The following is a 17029-nucleotide window of genomic DNA, read 5'->3' as shown; positions in this document are numbered from 1 at the left end:
CACACACACACACACACACGCACGCACGCACGCACGCACACACACACACACACGCGCACACGCGCACACACACACACACACACACACACACACACATCATCACTTTTATTTTCTGTAATAGCTTACAATCCTGTTAGAACTTGATATTTAAATATATTTACGTTGTAATGCTGCCTTTGAGCCCGACCTGCCTTGCCTTGAGTCTGGAGATCTGTCACACAGGTTAATTCCTAGTATGGACGCCAATCCCTTACAAAGGTAGATTTGCTACTTAGGCATTTGATATAAATTACTTTATAAAACTTTATATCCTTTGTAAAACGGAAAAAAAGTATTATTTTTTAAAAGTTGTATGTTAATGTGAGTGCTGTACAAATCGCATAACAATCAGTTTTAGTTTCATCTACTTGCATTTACGTCAGCTGGCCGTCACCGAATGTCTATTCCGCAGTTTTAAGACAAATGTACTACTTATCTGCTCTAGTGAAGCTGAAGTTGTTTTTTTCCGTGAGTGCTGTAGACATCGTATAGCAATTGCTACATCTACTGCGCTTATGACAGCTGGCCATAACTGTAATCTATGCGGTGGACAACGTTATTGCTCAACTCCTATGAGACTCTTAAAGTTGTTTGTTACCGTAAGTGCTATAATGACCGCATTGCAGTCAATACATCCACTTTTTTTATAATATCAAGTGACGGGACTAAACGCCTGTCCATAACATTTGCAGTACTACTCAGACTTTTAAATCACAAAGTTCTGAGGGGCATTGCCACTGCGCCCGTCATCCTGAGACATTAGTTGACACGTCTCATGTGCCTGCAATTTCACTATCACCCCTTACCCTTCAAAACCGGAACGCAGTAATGCTGACATTACTGCTTAGTGGCAGAAATAGGTAAGGTGGCAGTACTTCCCTGGCGAACTCTTTCACAAGGAGCACTATTGCTACTATCTACTTGCTTAAATGTCAGTTGGCAATTACCGAAATTTTATTTCACAGTTTTAAGACAAAACTGTCTAACTTATCTGTTCCTTGCACAACTCAAAAGATAATTAAAAGTTATAAAACCATCAATGGTCGAGCGAAAGCCTGCCTTTTTACCTAATGTGAGAGGTGTTACAGACAAGATCGGAAAATCCTCAGGAGTTTGGGATCCAGTATTTCCTCTGATGAAAAATCCGAAGGAGATATAAGACTGCAGTCCTAATTAACACGTTTTAATTTTGGTTTATTTCTAATTCTAAAAGCAATAATAAACTTAGTAAAAAATATCGTTAAAATGAAATAAAATATTTTGTAAAGTTAAAAGTTAGTTACCGTTATTGCTGTCAAGATCGCATCACAATCTCTGCACATACTTGTGCTCATGACAATTGGCTACAAGCAGAAATCTATTGTACAGAGTACAGATTGAAGTCAAACGTTGTCTTATCGATTATATGATAGACTTGTTAACCGATTTAAAAAGGAGGAGGTTCTTAATTTGACTGTATTTTTTGTGTAGGTATGTTACGCGATTACTCCGGCATGTGAACCGATTTTGATTTTTTTTTTGGAAAGAGTGTACCTCAGTATTGGTTCCAATTAAATTTGAAGTAAATATTCCACCTCTAAGGATGGCAAATTAGGGGATAAATGCGGTTTCGCACGATTCCGGTAAGCGATCTCCATAAAACGTGGCAATTAAATGTAATTCCACGAACTTTTGTGGTCTTTTTTTTATAAAAAAGTTATAATTTTCTATTCCAGTTTGCTACTATGTCACTAGGTTACCAATATTCCAACCATCAACTCTCTACCGTCGCACCGTTTCACCGCCCGTATTCTATTAATTAACAAATTAACCTCCATCCCGTTCGCTTTTTAATTTTGCGCAGCCATTAAGCTTTGTGTTTTACGTGACTTTACTAAGGGTACGCATTAAGGATGATTCAAGTTGCGGCCCATTCATATTTTATTATTTTCGAAAGATAATAAACTTTAGTATAGGTATGAAAAATTAAAATAATAAATTAAGTTCGATCTTAAATTAATAAGTTTCGAGATGGTATACACCTTCGTTCTCAGTGAGTGAGAGACAGGTGTAATAACATGAGAAAATTATAACGTAAATCTAAGCAATGTGTACAGTAATATTGATTTTATTGAATATCATGATGTTTTGCTACAATAATATTATAATTTTTACAGTAATATTTACTTTGACTTCGACAGGGCTGGTAGCTGTAGAGTTAACGAACTGGGTGACGAAATACTTTAATAGATTTCTCATACATGGCGCTACGGCTAAAATGTCGTTGAAAACAAAATACAAAGATCCGACAACACGCACATAGAAATTCGTGAGGTCCGCTGGTTCTTTCCGTGGCTTAGTTGGCATAGTGTCTGGCACGGTTTGCTAGGAGACGTCTGTTCTAATCCGGCTGGACCGAAGGAATTTTTTGTAAGTGTTCGTATAATTTATTTTTTGTGAACATACTCCACCAGTATGGTCCGACTAAGGATTATCTCTTCGAGACCATGGACTTTGCAGCACATCCGTCAAGTTGAGGTAAAATAAAATACATGATTAAATCTCGATTTAAAAATCAAATAATGTGTGAAAATCGTAAAAGCTAGCAATGTTTTACAAGAAATATGTTTCACAAAACCGTGTTCGCTGTTCAGTAGTAAATGTAATAAATAATAGCTTCAGATTCAGATTCTTTTATTTCTCAAAGATAATATTACAATATAAATTGCACTACGTGTCAAAGTATACGGAATTATATTGAGATCGTCAAACAAAAAAATAATAATTTTAAATTTACAATTCATTTATAATAATATTGTTGTCATTAAATTACATATCAAATATCATTCTCCATCAAGGATCGTCATAAGTTGATAACAAATATATAAAACTATGTCAATGCGATAGAAAATATTCAATAGCGTTACATTTTTAGATCTATAATTTGTTGTGTAAAAGTAGTTTAGTTTATTGTATGCAACATGACGTTAAATTACATCAGCGAATAAATAGTACGCTAAATATGGACTACAGTGAAGATAAAGACAGGTAAGTTAATGAGTTCTTATCCATACCAGATTATGTTCAAACAGCCATTAATATTAGTGTGCGGTTAAATTGCAATTTACACGAACTAGTGCACGGAGCGTTCACATCAATGTAGAGAGACGCATATCACGTCAATAGCTGTGCTATTAATCTTGTGTACACATAACATGTTCCTTATAACACTGATTAAGAGCCAAAGAGGAAGCCTTGTAAGGATATTTTGTCTGTTCTAATTAATGTAGCAAAACGCGTTTCGCTTTCGTTTTTTCTTGATAAGAATAGCCACAATGTTTTACAAGCTGAGAGTGAATAGGCACTTTCTAAGAAATCGTACTCCGCTTTCGATCACACACCGTGAGATTATGGTTAACTGCTTGCCTATTACATTTGAACAAATAATTATAGTATATATTAGAATGTCACATGATTTAATGGAGAAAGAAAGGTCGTGAGGAAACAAGCATACTCTTATATACATACACATGTCATGGACACTTCCGTTACTCGTGAGGGTAAATTGTAATGTCAACCCTAAAATCCGGGAACATTTTTTAAATCTCTTAATTTAGCCCTGTATCGCCCAATTTATTTACAAACCCCACAAACGTTGTACCAAATGAATGCGGGTGTTTTCTCCTTGTTTCATAAGCAAAGTATTTTATTTTGTTTTCAATTAGTTTTTTTTTTACTATTTTTGAATTATTTTATTGCTTTCAGAAAAAATATACATAAATATTGTAAAGCACTGTTAACGCTACTTGGGTTTGTCTCGATGCTATTCATTCCTTCTGCTACGAACGAACTAATACAAAATATTTAAAAAAGTCTTATAAGTAGGTAGAGATTGTTTATATCTATAATTGGAGGCATATATTTGTACAACAAGTGAAGACGAAACGGCAACGTATTTTATTATTCCACTAGATACTGAGCGAACTGGCCGGTTTGTTAACAAGTGTACAGGTGCTCCAAAAACAAATGATAGCACATCAAGTAAAGAATAAGTTTAATTTTAAATGTATATATTTTATAGTATAATCAGGTGTAGTATTTATAAATAATATGTATTATTACTATATGTAAATATACTTTAATTGAGGAAATTAAAATAGCATTTCCAAGGATTGAGATTATTTCGCTTTTTATTTATTGTATTGGTACATTAGCAGTTGTTATAATACATGCATGTAGTAAAATAAATGTTGAGGAGATTTTATCTAATTGCACTACGAAGAACAAATAAAATACTTTAAAATACTTGTGACGTACTGCCCGGTCCGCGATATGAGGTCCAGAAATGTTATGATATCTACATAGTATTTAATATGAATTCTAATTTTTATATTGTGTAGATGACGACTGCGTAACGTGCGACAAATTTGTATGGGCTTATGCACATTGTTTTGGTTTGATAATTGTAAATTTAAAAGTGAGATAAATAATAAAAAAAGAAACAAAATAAATACAAAGATTAAAACTGAAATGAAAAAAAAAACAAAGGTGTCAAAGAAATAAAATTAATTTGTATGTAGCAACACTGAGTTTCGCTTTTTCCTTTTCAAACCAATGCAGAAATAACGTGCTATACTTAATTACAAAAAATATTGTTTTTCGCAATTTAGTTAATAAAGAAACTTATTGTTTTAATATTTCCTTAAATATTATGTTATAAATAACGAACTGAATATAAAGTTTATTAAAATTGTCTCTTTGGACAGCTGGTGCAAAAGTATGTTACTTATCCCAGTTTGACTGCTGTATAACCTACAAACCCTAGGGGAACAGGAATTGAAGTCAGTAGGATCTACCAGAATGGTGGCATTAAGAGTCTATACTACCTCAAACGGGTTTGGTTGAATCCGCATAACAGTGCTGAATAATCACTTTGGAAAAGATATAAAGTAAAATTGAGGATACACACTGATTACTGTATGGTGTGAAAACACGATACTTAAAAATTGTCACTTCTTATAGCAAAAAAAACAAACTTACCTCGAAATTTTACAAAAACACCGCTGTATTCGATTGGTACTTTATATACCACACACAAATCAATTATTTTTTTTTTATATCAAATGAATTAAATGGAGTGTTCCATACGATACGATATACGATAAGATATACATTTTTCAAATGGCTTTAATTTCGTTTATAAAAAAAATCTAATACTGAAATGTTGCTCGACTCTAGCAAAAGAACCGTATTAGCACGAGAAAAATTGGAATTCGAGCCGAATGAAGTATTATAGACGGATACCTTGGGCATATCTAGAAGGAATTCTTGGTTGCGGACAGTTTATATGCGAATACAAAATTGGATGAAAAATTTACTTTTTAATACAGTCGCTCAAAACGTGGTATTTTTCGTAATACGTGCCGAAAGTTGGACTTTTCGCACTAGTGCTTTTTACTTTTCCATTTTTTTAAATTTACTGTTGTTTCAAGTCTTAAGCATAGAACGAAAAGAGGTTGTATATTTATTTAATATTTATGTGCTTTGTGACGTAAGTCATTCGTCATTAAAATTTATATTTACTGACAAAAATCTTATTTGTTTAAATTGCATAGGTGTTTTATAAAACAACGGGTTACATTTAAAAATACCAAAATATTTTCCATAAAGATGGCTGATTGAGTATTAACAATGACCGGAGGTGAGTATTACGCGAGACCGCTGCGCGCCGCGCCACTCAAATACTAATTTTAAAATGGCTGAATACTGGTAACAGTTGCCATTGTACTCTGAATTTTTATCAGACAAAGAAATAAAATGAGTTTTTTTTAAATACTGTTTTATTTTACTTTCAATGTAGTTTTTTCGCAAATGTATTATAAAACGTCGTTTGATAGACGTGCGGTTTTGTCATTTTCACTTGCCTCGAAGCCTCGAGACTCGTGATAATGACTAACTTTCCGTACTTGTATCAAAAATAACTATATGTTAAAATACATATACATCATGACATACCATCATGCATGCCTGTCTCCCACCGGGGTAGGCAGTCTATAGACACCTGCTACGCTCCTGACAAATTTCCTTCGCCTCCTTCACTCCCATCAGTCACTTCGTACTGCCCGTTTATTCTTGGTACTTTTAACCCGGCCTTTTTTAAGGACATCTCGAATCTGATTGAGATGTGTACGTTGAGGTCTACCTCTCCGCACGCCTCCATCCACATTCGCTTTATAATTTTGTGCCGTCAATCTACAAACATTCATTCTTTCTACATGGCGAAATCATCGACGCATCCTCCTCTATATTCTAGTCACTATGTCATCGTTCATACCACAACGCTCTCTTACTACTACACCCTTTTCTATATCTATGTACTACACTGTTCGGCGTTATCTTATAATATTTACATATTATTTATATATGCAGTATACCGAAACCGATTCACGATAACGCTTTTTTCAAAGACATTACCAACAGTTCACGAAAGTTTTATCATTTTACTTGAATAATTAATAGATACAAGCAAAGTTTATATTATAATTGAGCATACCCGTACGCAATTCATTAAATTACATAAGCGAAAATGGCGCAATTGAAGCTATAAGAAAAACAAGTGTTTTGGAATAGTCCTAATTATAATTGTACTCTTTATCGAGTTCTTAGGTTTTCGCGATTGTTACACATAAACAAACCAAAAAACAAGGTTTGTTTGAAAAAACAAATATACGCCATTTAAATCCGGAATAATAGTTTCATTTCCTATATTGTACTCTTTATTAAAATAATGATTTCTTTCTGTTACATTATCGATTAAGTTATATTCAATTTAATAATTTGTATGATATAGTCTTCCTGTGTGATATGAAAGCATGTGGTACTATTGAACTTTCTTCCTTCCTTTTTTTATGATACCAAATGACGGGACGAATAAGTCGTGCGTCTGGTGGTAAGCGACACGCCTGTCTATATCAGTTCCAGTGGCACTAAGGGCTTTAAATCTGAGGGATATACACTTTACGCCCGTCACCCTGAGACATAAGTTGACAAGGCCTATATAGACATATGAAATAGTAATTTCACCAGCACCCATTCAAAACCGGAAGGCAGTAATGTTCACATTACTGCTTGGCGGCAGAAATTTCACAATGATATTTCTTCATGTTTTTTACATATAAGTAATTTTAGAAGAACGAATAATAACGCGCATACGCTCATAGCCCCGCACTAGGGAAACCCTGTATCACGGGTGCCATGGACACACACGTAGACAACCACAAGTTACACCTGAATTCACGAGAGAAATAAATGTAGGCCATACAAACATTTCACTCTGTCTGGAAGTCGAACCCGGGACCTCTGTGCTTAGATTTTGATTTAGGACAATGGAAAAATGGAATTAAAATAGAATTTCATACATGTAGCAGTCGTAGTGGGGGAGCGGGCGAGCCATAGCGAGCTTTATTCGCTTGTCAACTGCAATACATTTCTTTTAGAGAGTGAATAGGCATTATTTAGGTGTGCATGTTCCATAGTCAGTTTTCGTCAGTAAACTTTTTGCGCCGATAGCGTGTGTGTATTGCAAGTAAGTTTGCAATACAGGCATTTCGAAAATTATTTTTGTTATTTTTTACAATAAAAATGTTGTCAGGTTTTATACGTAGGCATTATCACAAATGCACAAATGATCTAACCACCTCCCCTCTGTTCGTCCTAAAAAACGCACTGGTTTTAGAGTAGGACATTTCCCGTTTTGACGGGTTTTGTTATTATTTTTCCGTAATGGCGGTCACTAGATTTGGATTAGTGTCAGTTTTGTAAAAATAATATAAAAATTGTAGCCATCGTCTTTGACGTGATATCACCGTAGCAGTTGTCCAACGGCAATAAGGAAAATCACCTTAGTACATCATCATTCTGTGAGAGATCGGAATGGGCAGCGCGACAACTCCCTAACACCTGAGCAGAACAGTCTGATAGCTGTGTTGGTTGGTTGAGAAACAACTCAAGGGAAGTGCGTTCACCTACTCCATTTTGGCCCCGTCAATTTTTTACACATTTTTGATTTGGTCTAATGTATCAACACTAACATTCACGTACAAAAAAAAAACTACTTTTTAAGCATTATATATTATAGATCAGGGTCGAAATAATGTATTTTTTAAATGTAAATTTTTCAGAAGGCGATTATAATATAAATTATGAATTTTGGGTTTTAGTGATACATTTTCTAAAGACGCTTTGTTTACCTACATCACTACAAATTTATGTATACACAATTACTACAACATAGTATTTAAGATCATAAGCGAAATCTGATTCTAAATTTTTTTCTTCCTCAGGAATTATTAGAAAATTAGAATTTTTTTCGTAAACTACACAACACAGCATAGCATACTACTCTCATAGCAATTTTCATTTAATTTAATAGACTAGTTTTCAAGCTAGATCAGATTTTTCTTAAAAAGCCAAGAAAACATATCTTCTGAACTATAAACCTATTTAAAAGACAAAATATATATTTTAAATGGGTAGTTACGACCAGAGTTGTTGTTCATGTAGGTTTTTTACACACCAGCTGGTGTACTGACTGATGCTGATTTTATGTATTTAAACGCAAACAACGCAAAAAATACATCCTTACTGAATCTATCTATATGAAAAAGCTTTCTATTTTGTGCGTTAATAGCTGCGACACAGTCTTAATGACTACTGTAGTTATTAACGAACATAATCTTATCATGTATTTTTTTAAATAATATCAAGTGACGGGACGAACAAGTCGTGCGCCTGGTGGTAAGCTACCCGCCTGTCCATAACAGTTGCAGTGCCACTCAGAGCTTTAAATCGCAAGGATTTGAGGGGCACTGCCACTGCGCCCGTCACACTGAGACATAAGTTGACAAGTCCCATGTGCCTGTGATTTCACCAGCACCCTTACTTCAAAACCGCAACACAGTAATGCTGACATTACTGCTTGGCGGCAGAAATAGGTAATTTGGCAGTACTACCCTAGACGAACTCTTTTACAAGGAGCTCTACTGCTACTGAAATATATCTTGTCATTGTTCCAAATAAACATTTTATTATTATTATTATTTTCTATGGTATTGTAATAAAATATAATTTTAAAGATTTTGTCACATTTATTAATAAAAGAATCAATCTTTATGAAAACAATCAATTAATCGTCCTGGAATTTTATCAAAGTTATATTTTAAAAACAACAGCTAACCTCCTTTTCGGCTTAGAGTCTGTTTCAAGAAGGGTTGTAAATTATTAAAGCGTGTCTTTTATCATGCCACGACTCGAACATCCGCAATGAATATAAGCATCGATGAATGCGCATGCAGATGTTTTAAATTATACAGATCTGTGGATACGGATGCTGATACTCGCAACAACCCTGGTTATGATGTCCTCTACATAAAAAAATATTTGGACCACTGGAAATAGTCTCTGTATAAAAAGATACAACAAGCTCGTTTTACGACGAAATTTACTGTATTTACGACAAAGATTTCAGATACGGCAGTTAATGAGGAGAGAGTAGTCTGAAGCATATGCTTGACGGAATTATTTCCAAATACAAGACAAATAGCTGTCTGTTTTTTTCTGATACACACACATTTATACAGGGTTACAGGAAAAGTCGTGCTAGATCCGTTAAGGGCGTGGAGTACTCATCATTTCTGACTTATTTCACTATGAAACACCCTACCCTAAACTTAACCCTTTTCGAGATATTTGACTTTTATTTTTTTTATTCAAAATTGCCGATTTTTAGGCTACTAAAGTTAATTTTGTTTATTTTGTGTGTCTTATTATTATAATTATTGCATTTTTACATGTGTGATAAGATGCTTTAGGACCTCAATCATTAAAATAGTGAATAAGTTAATTCAATACGCCGTAGTAGAAAAGAGAACGTTAAGAAATTAAAAAAAAAATTAGAAAGTTTATTTTTCTCTAAGGGATATCTAAAAAAAATATTATGGCAGTTGATCGGCAGATAAGTTATAAAATATCTACGTTTCATCAGCTATCTAACAAGGTATAACAATCTAGGATTTGTATTGCATTTCGTGGAAAAAAAAGTAGTTGGGACGCTCCAGGTAGCAGTTCTAACGGTCCCGCGCCTATTGTCCTTAAGTTAAGACGCACCGTGCGAGTGAGACAAGCGACGGTTTATGTAGGTGCGAATGAAAGAAAAAATATTGTAGAGATATCCCGGGATATTGTTTTGTTTGTCAGTCTGCTTTTGTGCTTCGTACACAGTAGATGTGATATCGGTTAGCTCTTTTTCTTGACTTGGCTGTGATTCTGGACTGTTTTTTCCGATTTGTGACTACTGTGCTTATTAACCGGACTTTGATTTGTACTTGTGCTACGGAAGTGTTGAAGATGACGTCGTACACACCTGAGGAATATGCTGATATGCTTATTTGTTACGGATACTGCGATTGTGTGTCTGCGCAAGCTCGCAACGAATACATAGCTCGATTCCCCGGTCGTCGAGTGCCGGATGTGGCTGTTTTTGACAGAGTTTATCGGAGACTTCGAGAAACTGGCTCTATTTTGAGACGAAATACAGACATGGGCAGACCACGAATTAATGACGACGAAGAACAGGACAATGAGATAGTGCAACGCTTTCGAGCGGATCCGACTACTTCCACTAATATTGTTGCCCGTGATCTGGGACTTTCGCAATGGAGAGTGTGGTTTACAGTGCATACTGCTGGCCTATACCCGTACCCGTACCATTACACGCCGGTACACACTATTGAAGAAGGAGACCCCGCGAGAAGGTTGGACTTCTGCAGATTTATGCTAAATGCTGACGTAGAAGACCCAGATTTTCTAAGAAATGTCTTGTGGACAGATGAATAAAAATTTGATAAAGATGGCATAACTAATTATCACAACGCGCATTACTGGGCCCCAAAAGAACTTAGGAATCCCAATAAGAAAAGAGTGAAGGGTTCCCAACGAAGATTCAGCGTGAATGTGTGGATGGGTATTATCTCCAATCATTTGGTTGGACCTTACTTTCTCCCGGACAATCTAAATGGGGAAAGTTACGAAAATTTTTTGAGAGGAGACTTGAGTGATTTGCTGGATGATCTGCCACTTAACTTGATCAGGGACATGTGGTTCCAACATGATGGCTGCCCTGCCCATTTCAGGAGAAGTGTCAGAGACTGGCTGGACACAAATTATCCAAACAAATGGATAGGACGAGGTGGGCCGTTGCCATGGCCAGCAAGAAGTCCGGACCTAACCCCCATGGATTTTCATGTGTGGGGGCGCATGAAAAGTCTTGTCTACAGCGAGTCAAATCCAGTTTCGTCTGTGGAAGAGTCAAAAGAAAGGATTGTGGATGCAGCAAATCAAATGAGGACAACGTTGACCACTGGAGTAGTGAAGACTGGTCTCCGTAGAAGAATGCGACAATGTATTAGAAACAGAGGCGGCCATGTTGAACATGAACTGTAGAATAACAAAAAGTTGTGTGAAAACCTGATTTAATAAATACTTTGCATGCTTACCTATTGTTTTGTTATACTTTTTAGGGCTAAGTATTAATTTTCTCCTCCACTATCGCCTATGAAACTAAGTTTTTTCAATGCATTTAAATAAAACCCTAGATTGTTATACCTTGTTAGATAGCTGATGAAACGTAGATATTTTATAACTTATCTGCCGATCAACTGCCATAATATTTTTTTAGATATCCCTTAGAGAAAAATAAACTTTCTATTTTTTTTTTAATTTCTTAACGTTCTCTTTTCTACTACGGCGTATTGAATTAACTTATTCACTATTTTAATGATTGAGGTCCTAAAGCATCTTATCACACATGTAAAAATGCAATAATTATAATAATAAGACACACAAAATAAACAAAATTAAATTTAGTAGCCTAAAAATCGGCAATTTTGAATAAAAAAAATAAAAGTCAAATATCTCGAAAAGGGTTAAGTTTAGGGTAGGGTGTTTCATAGTAAAATAAGTCAGAAATGATGAGTACTCCACGCCCTTAACGGATCTAGCACGACTTTTCTTGTAACCCTGTATATATATATATTAGTTTGTAAAACATGATAGTAATATACATTCATATATAATAAAAACATCATACTTACGTCAGAATTCACCGTGGCCGTGCGTGATGGCGATATGGGTGAGGCCACCCTGTTCGAGTTTGACTCTCGCTCGCTCGCGCTTGCACTTGAGCTCCCGCTTCCGCTTCCGCTTGTAGTTAGTGCATCTACAAATAATGTAAATTATTAATTTAACATCGGGGTTGACGAACAGGGTGAAATGAAATTCAAAGTAAAAAAGGAAAAAGGGAGAAAAACAGGACCAAGCGTGAAAAAACTTACAGACTAAAGACAGAGCATTAAAAAATAATCAAAGAGCATTAACAAATTTTATTTTTATTATTACTTAATTCAAAAGAAATAGCGAACGGAAGATAATTAACATCGTTTGCAATCTTTGTATTTTACTACGAAGAGCGTCTTCGAATTAAAACTTAATGTTTAATTCGCTTATTGTAACTGCAAAATGGCGCGCGCGTGTCACGATAGTGGCGCTGCACCTGCGTTTCTAAATATTGTATAAAAATTAGTAGTGGCGCGGCTGCAGCGCCACAGTGGTGCCACTGCAGAGCTTCTACAAGTGTACATTTAAAAGCGCCCTAAATCGGATACAAAAGACATTAAATCTAATAGTTTTCTATTTAAAAGTGATACTTTCATTAATGTTTAAAATTTCATTTCGTCGTTGTAAAATGCAGGCTTCTTTTTTTAACCGACAAATTGTTTGTGTGATTACTCGATATTTGTGAACCGATTTTGATGATTCTTTTTTGTTGGAAAGAGGATACCTCAGTATTGGCCACATTTAAATTTGAAGAACATATTTCACCCCTAAGGGTGACAAACTAGGGGATGAATCCGTTTTCGCGATCTTCCCGGTAACCGATTTCAATAAAACTTTTGAAATAGATGTAATTCCACGAACTTTTGAGGTCGATTTTTTTATAAAAAAGTTATAATTTCATGTAGTGAACTGTTGTATGTTTTGTGAAAATTGTTGAAAATTCAATCATAGACTCTATTGCAAAGCCTTTAGAAGAATGTAAGGAAAAGCCTTTCTTTTCATTTGTGGCAATGTCCATTTAAATTGAATAATATTAATACTAATACAAGATTGTAAGTTATTGTGTATATATTTACTAACTAACATTTTTATCTGAAATAAATGTTTTTGAATTTGAATTTGAATGTCATAAGAGGCAACTTACTGGGGTCGCGTGGTGGAAGCGGCGGAGGTGGTTGGTGGTGGTTCTCTGTGTGCCTGCGCAGGGATCGAGCATCGCAGTATGATTTACCGCAACCGTCTGCCTTGCACTCGTACGGCTTTTTGTTCCGGTGTGTGAGCATATGCCCATTGCTGTCAAAAAACAATTGTAATGAAATAACTGACACGTCAACAAAATAATAAAAAATATGGCTAAAAAGTCGTTGAAAAAAAAATATCCGAATCCGGCCGGATCGAAAGAATTTTTTCTAAGTGTTCGATCTTTGTATTAATAATTATAACAAACTAGTAGAGCAATTTCACAAAAAATCGTTGAATATTAATTCAATAAAAATTTAAATACAATGAATAGCGACATCTCTAGCCAGGGCTGGTAGCTGTAAAGGTATCTAACTGAGTGACGAAATACTTAAGACCAGGAGAATGTTGTCTGAAGAAAAGAACAAGAAGATGGAAGCGGAGTTCAATGATCTGAATGAGTGAGGGCACTGACAGATAGGCTTCTTAATGAACGCGATTTATATGAAATGGAAATGCAAGCGCTCAAGACTTCACGTATGACATCAAAAGGGAAATTTGATGAAATTCGACGATTTTGTGAAGAATTAGAAAAAGAGTGCAAACGAAAGGAATTAATTACAGAGAGCTTTCGAAAAAATCACCAAGAACACGAAGACCGTATTAGATTTCATGAAAGACACTTAATGGAATCAAATGCTGAAGTTGCATCATTACATGAACAAAGCGGAAATTACGGCCACTTAACGTCCTTGTCACCCAGTGATGAACTAGCCATGGGAGACAGGAAGGTATGCAATAGAAAATTATGCAGCACTAAATCGCAAGACCCAAGATTTTCCAAATTAACCAACCCGATAAGCATGAAATCAAAAACACTTCAGAAACTAAAATCAGCAAAGTTAAATTTACATAAGGACAAGGTGAAGATGGCCGAACAAGTGAAAGATCTGGAATTAGATTTTCAATCGCGAACAAAAGATCTACTGTCTACGCAAAAACAACTGGAAGAACTTTCAGCTGCAACTAATGAGCTTTTAAAGATGGGCACTGAGTACAGAAAACTTACTCAAGTCCTTCTTCAGGATGAGCTTAGTGAAACAGTTGATCCAGTAGAAATAAATCAAACTCCACATCCCCACCACCCACATCATCAACGCAACCATCACGTGCATCTTATGTCAGTGTTGCTGCAGGAAAACGTATCTGCTCCACTACAATTGTTGAAGTTCGATACAGTCAACGGTCAACTAAGACTATTAGAACTCCTACCAGGCCATCTAGAAGAACGGTAGTTTTTTCTGATAAAATAGGTGTTGGACTAGGCCACCACCTAAGTAGCCACTTAAAACAAAGGGTAGTCAGCTATTGCTATCCAGGAGCTACTTTTAGTCAAATTATTACACTGTTAAGTGGTTGCAACTGTGATAAATATACAACAGTGATTCTCATAATATGTGATAGTAATAACATTAGTAAAAAAGAAGTAAATAGTAGCATTGACGTGTTCTTGAGAATTCATGAGAAGTTTGGGTGTAAATTCATACTAAGTGCATTCCCGTACTGCTCTAACCTAGGCATCGCTCACAATAAGTATATTTATATATATAACATAAATTCGCATATTCATAATTTGACTTGCCGTCATAGTGACGTTTTGTCATTAATAAGTTCGTAAGGAACTTCAAAGTTTTTGAGGATAATTTACTTTTACCCATAGGGTATCTGAGACATATAGCTAGTTTGCTATCTTTTAATATTAAGGACGCTGTTATAGAAGATATAACACAGTCCCACAACAATGCTCCTACTTTAAGTAGCAACAGTATACTTATTACTAACCATAATTTAAACTGAAAAACACGACAACAGAAAAGTCTAATCATTTCCATATAGTACATCAAAATTTTCAATATACCGGAGGTTCCAAATACTTTGTATAGCACGATATTTGGTTTAATTAAAAATGAATTTGATAATGTATTTAAATCGAAAACATTAACTTTCCATAGAGAGACGAAATTCAACGACTGGGCAACAGTAGGTATTCATAAGAGTAGGTCTCGTTTGTATGAGCTATATGCTATGAAAATTTATAATACTAATTCCAATTTCATAGAATATGTTAGAAATTATTCAAATATATTTTAAAAAATATGTGCAGCTGCTAAGTTTAAGTTTCCCAGCCATATAATTAGACAATATGTAAACAAATCTAAAATTACTTGGAGCATAATAAATAAAGAGTCAGGCAGGGTTAAACAACACGATAGAGGTGTAGTTTTAAAATTAGACGGCAAAGTTATAAAATCTAAAGACAAGGTAGCCCAAGCTTTTGAATCGTTCTTTTCGGAAATTGCTGTGAACACTACAGAATCATTAAATTCCTCCCCTTCTCTTGCTATTGATCTCCTAAGGAAAATCTTAACATTTGTGGCAGTTTATTTAATTTCGGTCATGTTAATCCACAAGACATAAAAGCTTTTAAATCAATACATGTTAAAAAACTGAAGATGTCTGGGGCATATCAACTAAAGTTATAGATTCAGTGATTTTTCGAAAAGAGCAATCCCTAAAGTATCTTGCTCGTTCTTCTCGGGGAAGTCAACGTAATGAACGAGCAGTAGCTTAATGTAATGTAATGTAATGTTTTCAAGTGTAAATTTATTTTAACTATGGAATAAATGATCTTTGACTTTGACGGCTAAAAAGTAGTTGAAAAACCAAAATACAAAGACACGACAACAAACATAGAAAAATTAGTGAGATCCGCTGGTTCGTTCCGTGGCTTAGTTGGTATAGCATACGTCTACGTCTTCTAGCATACCTGATACGGTATGCTAGAAGACGTCGGGTCGAATCCGGCCGGTTCGAAGGAATTTATTCTGAGTGTTCGATCTTTGTATTAATAATCATAACAAAATAAACAAACACTTTTTTGTCACAAAATTTACGTTTTATCTTACTTATTTTATTACTCACTTATTGGTTATTTGTAAACATCGGGTATATAAGCAGAAATAGAGACGAAATAAGAGCCATCCATCCCTGGCAAATGGGCCTTATATCACTTTTAAATATCAACTCTCGCTTGCACTGAAATCGCAAATTAGAAAACTGAAATTGTACAGCGCCAACAACTGAGCGTGTGTACGTCTCCGTATATTCCAAAAATATTTTGTATTTATTTTAACAAAGGTAATATCTCTAACAATGGGGGTCTGTGCCATTCGGTGGTGTGGGTAACACAGCAAAACATCTAATTTCAAAACAAACGGAATCACATTTCAACGGTAATTAAATATGTAATTTTTCAATTTTCGTCCATTATAGCAAAACTCAAGTTAAACTGGTCGCTTTGAAGTGAAACAATTGACGACACCCGTCAATTGATTCGAATTCCAGCAGGCCAATCGGAGCGCAGTTGTCACCGTAATGATATGGCTGAATAGTTTTCAAACAAATTAAATGACATTTCGTCTCTGTTTCTGATTATATACTCGATGTTTGTAAAATACTAATAACCTTGCAAGAATATACTGCTAACATTATAAATAACAACTTTTGTTCCGTGACATTTTTATAAAACATAATAAATAAATTTACCAAAAATGAATTTTGAACTTTTTGTTATATACTATCTGAAACTTTTTAGACCTGT

The 17029-nt window shown here is 34.9% G+C and overlaps 1 protein-coding gene across 1 annotated transcript in view; it reads right to left on the bottom strand.

Moving 5' to 3' along the window:
- Positions 1–17029, bottom strand: part of LOC113226639 (protein teashirt) — a 488243-nt gene that overhangs the window by 44731 nt on the left and 426483 nt on the right. Inside the window, exons 6-7 of the mRNA XM_026459357.1 lie at positions 13334–13482; positions 12168–12292 (exon numbers count right to left, since the gene is read on the bottom strand). Of these exons, the coding sequence (XP_026315142.1) occupies positions 12168–12292; positions 13334–13482 (274 nt within the window). The remainder of the gene's footprint in view (positions 1–12167; positions 12293–13333; positions 13483–17029) is intronic.

Source organism: Hyposmocoma kahamanoa, unplaced genomic scaffold (assembly GCF_003589595.1).
Source record: "Hyposmocoma kahamanoa isolate Upper Pololo Valley unplaced genomic scaffold, ASM358959v1 192, whole genome shotgun sequence".
Classification (NCBI taxonomy): domain Eukaryota; kingdom Metazoa; phylum Arthropoda; class Insecta; order Lepidoptera; family Cosmopterigidae; genus Hyposmocoma; species Hyposmocoma kahamanoa.
This window is presented reverse-complemented; position numbering and strand designations above follow the sequence as displayed.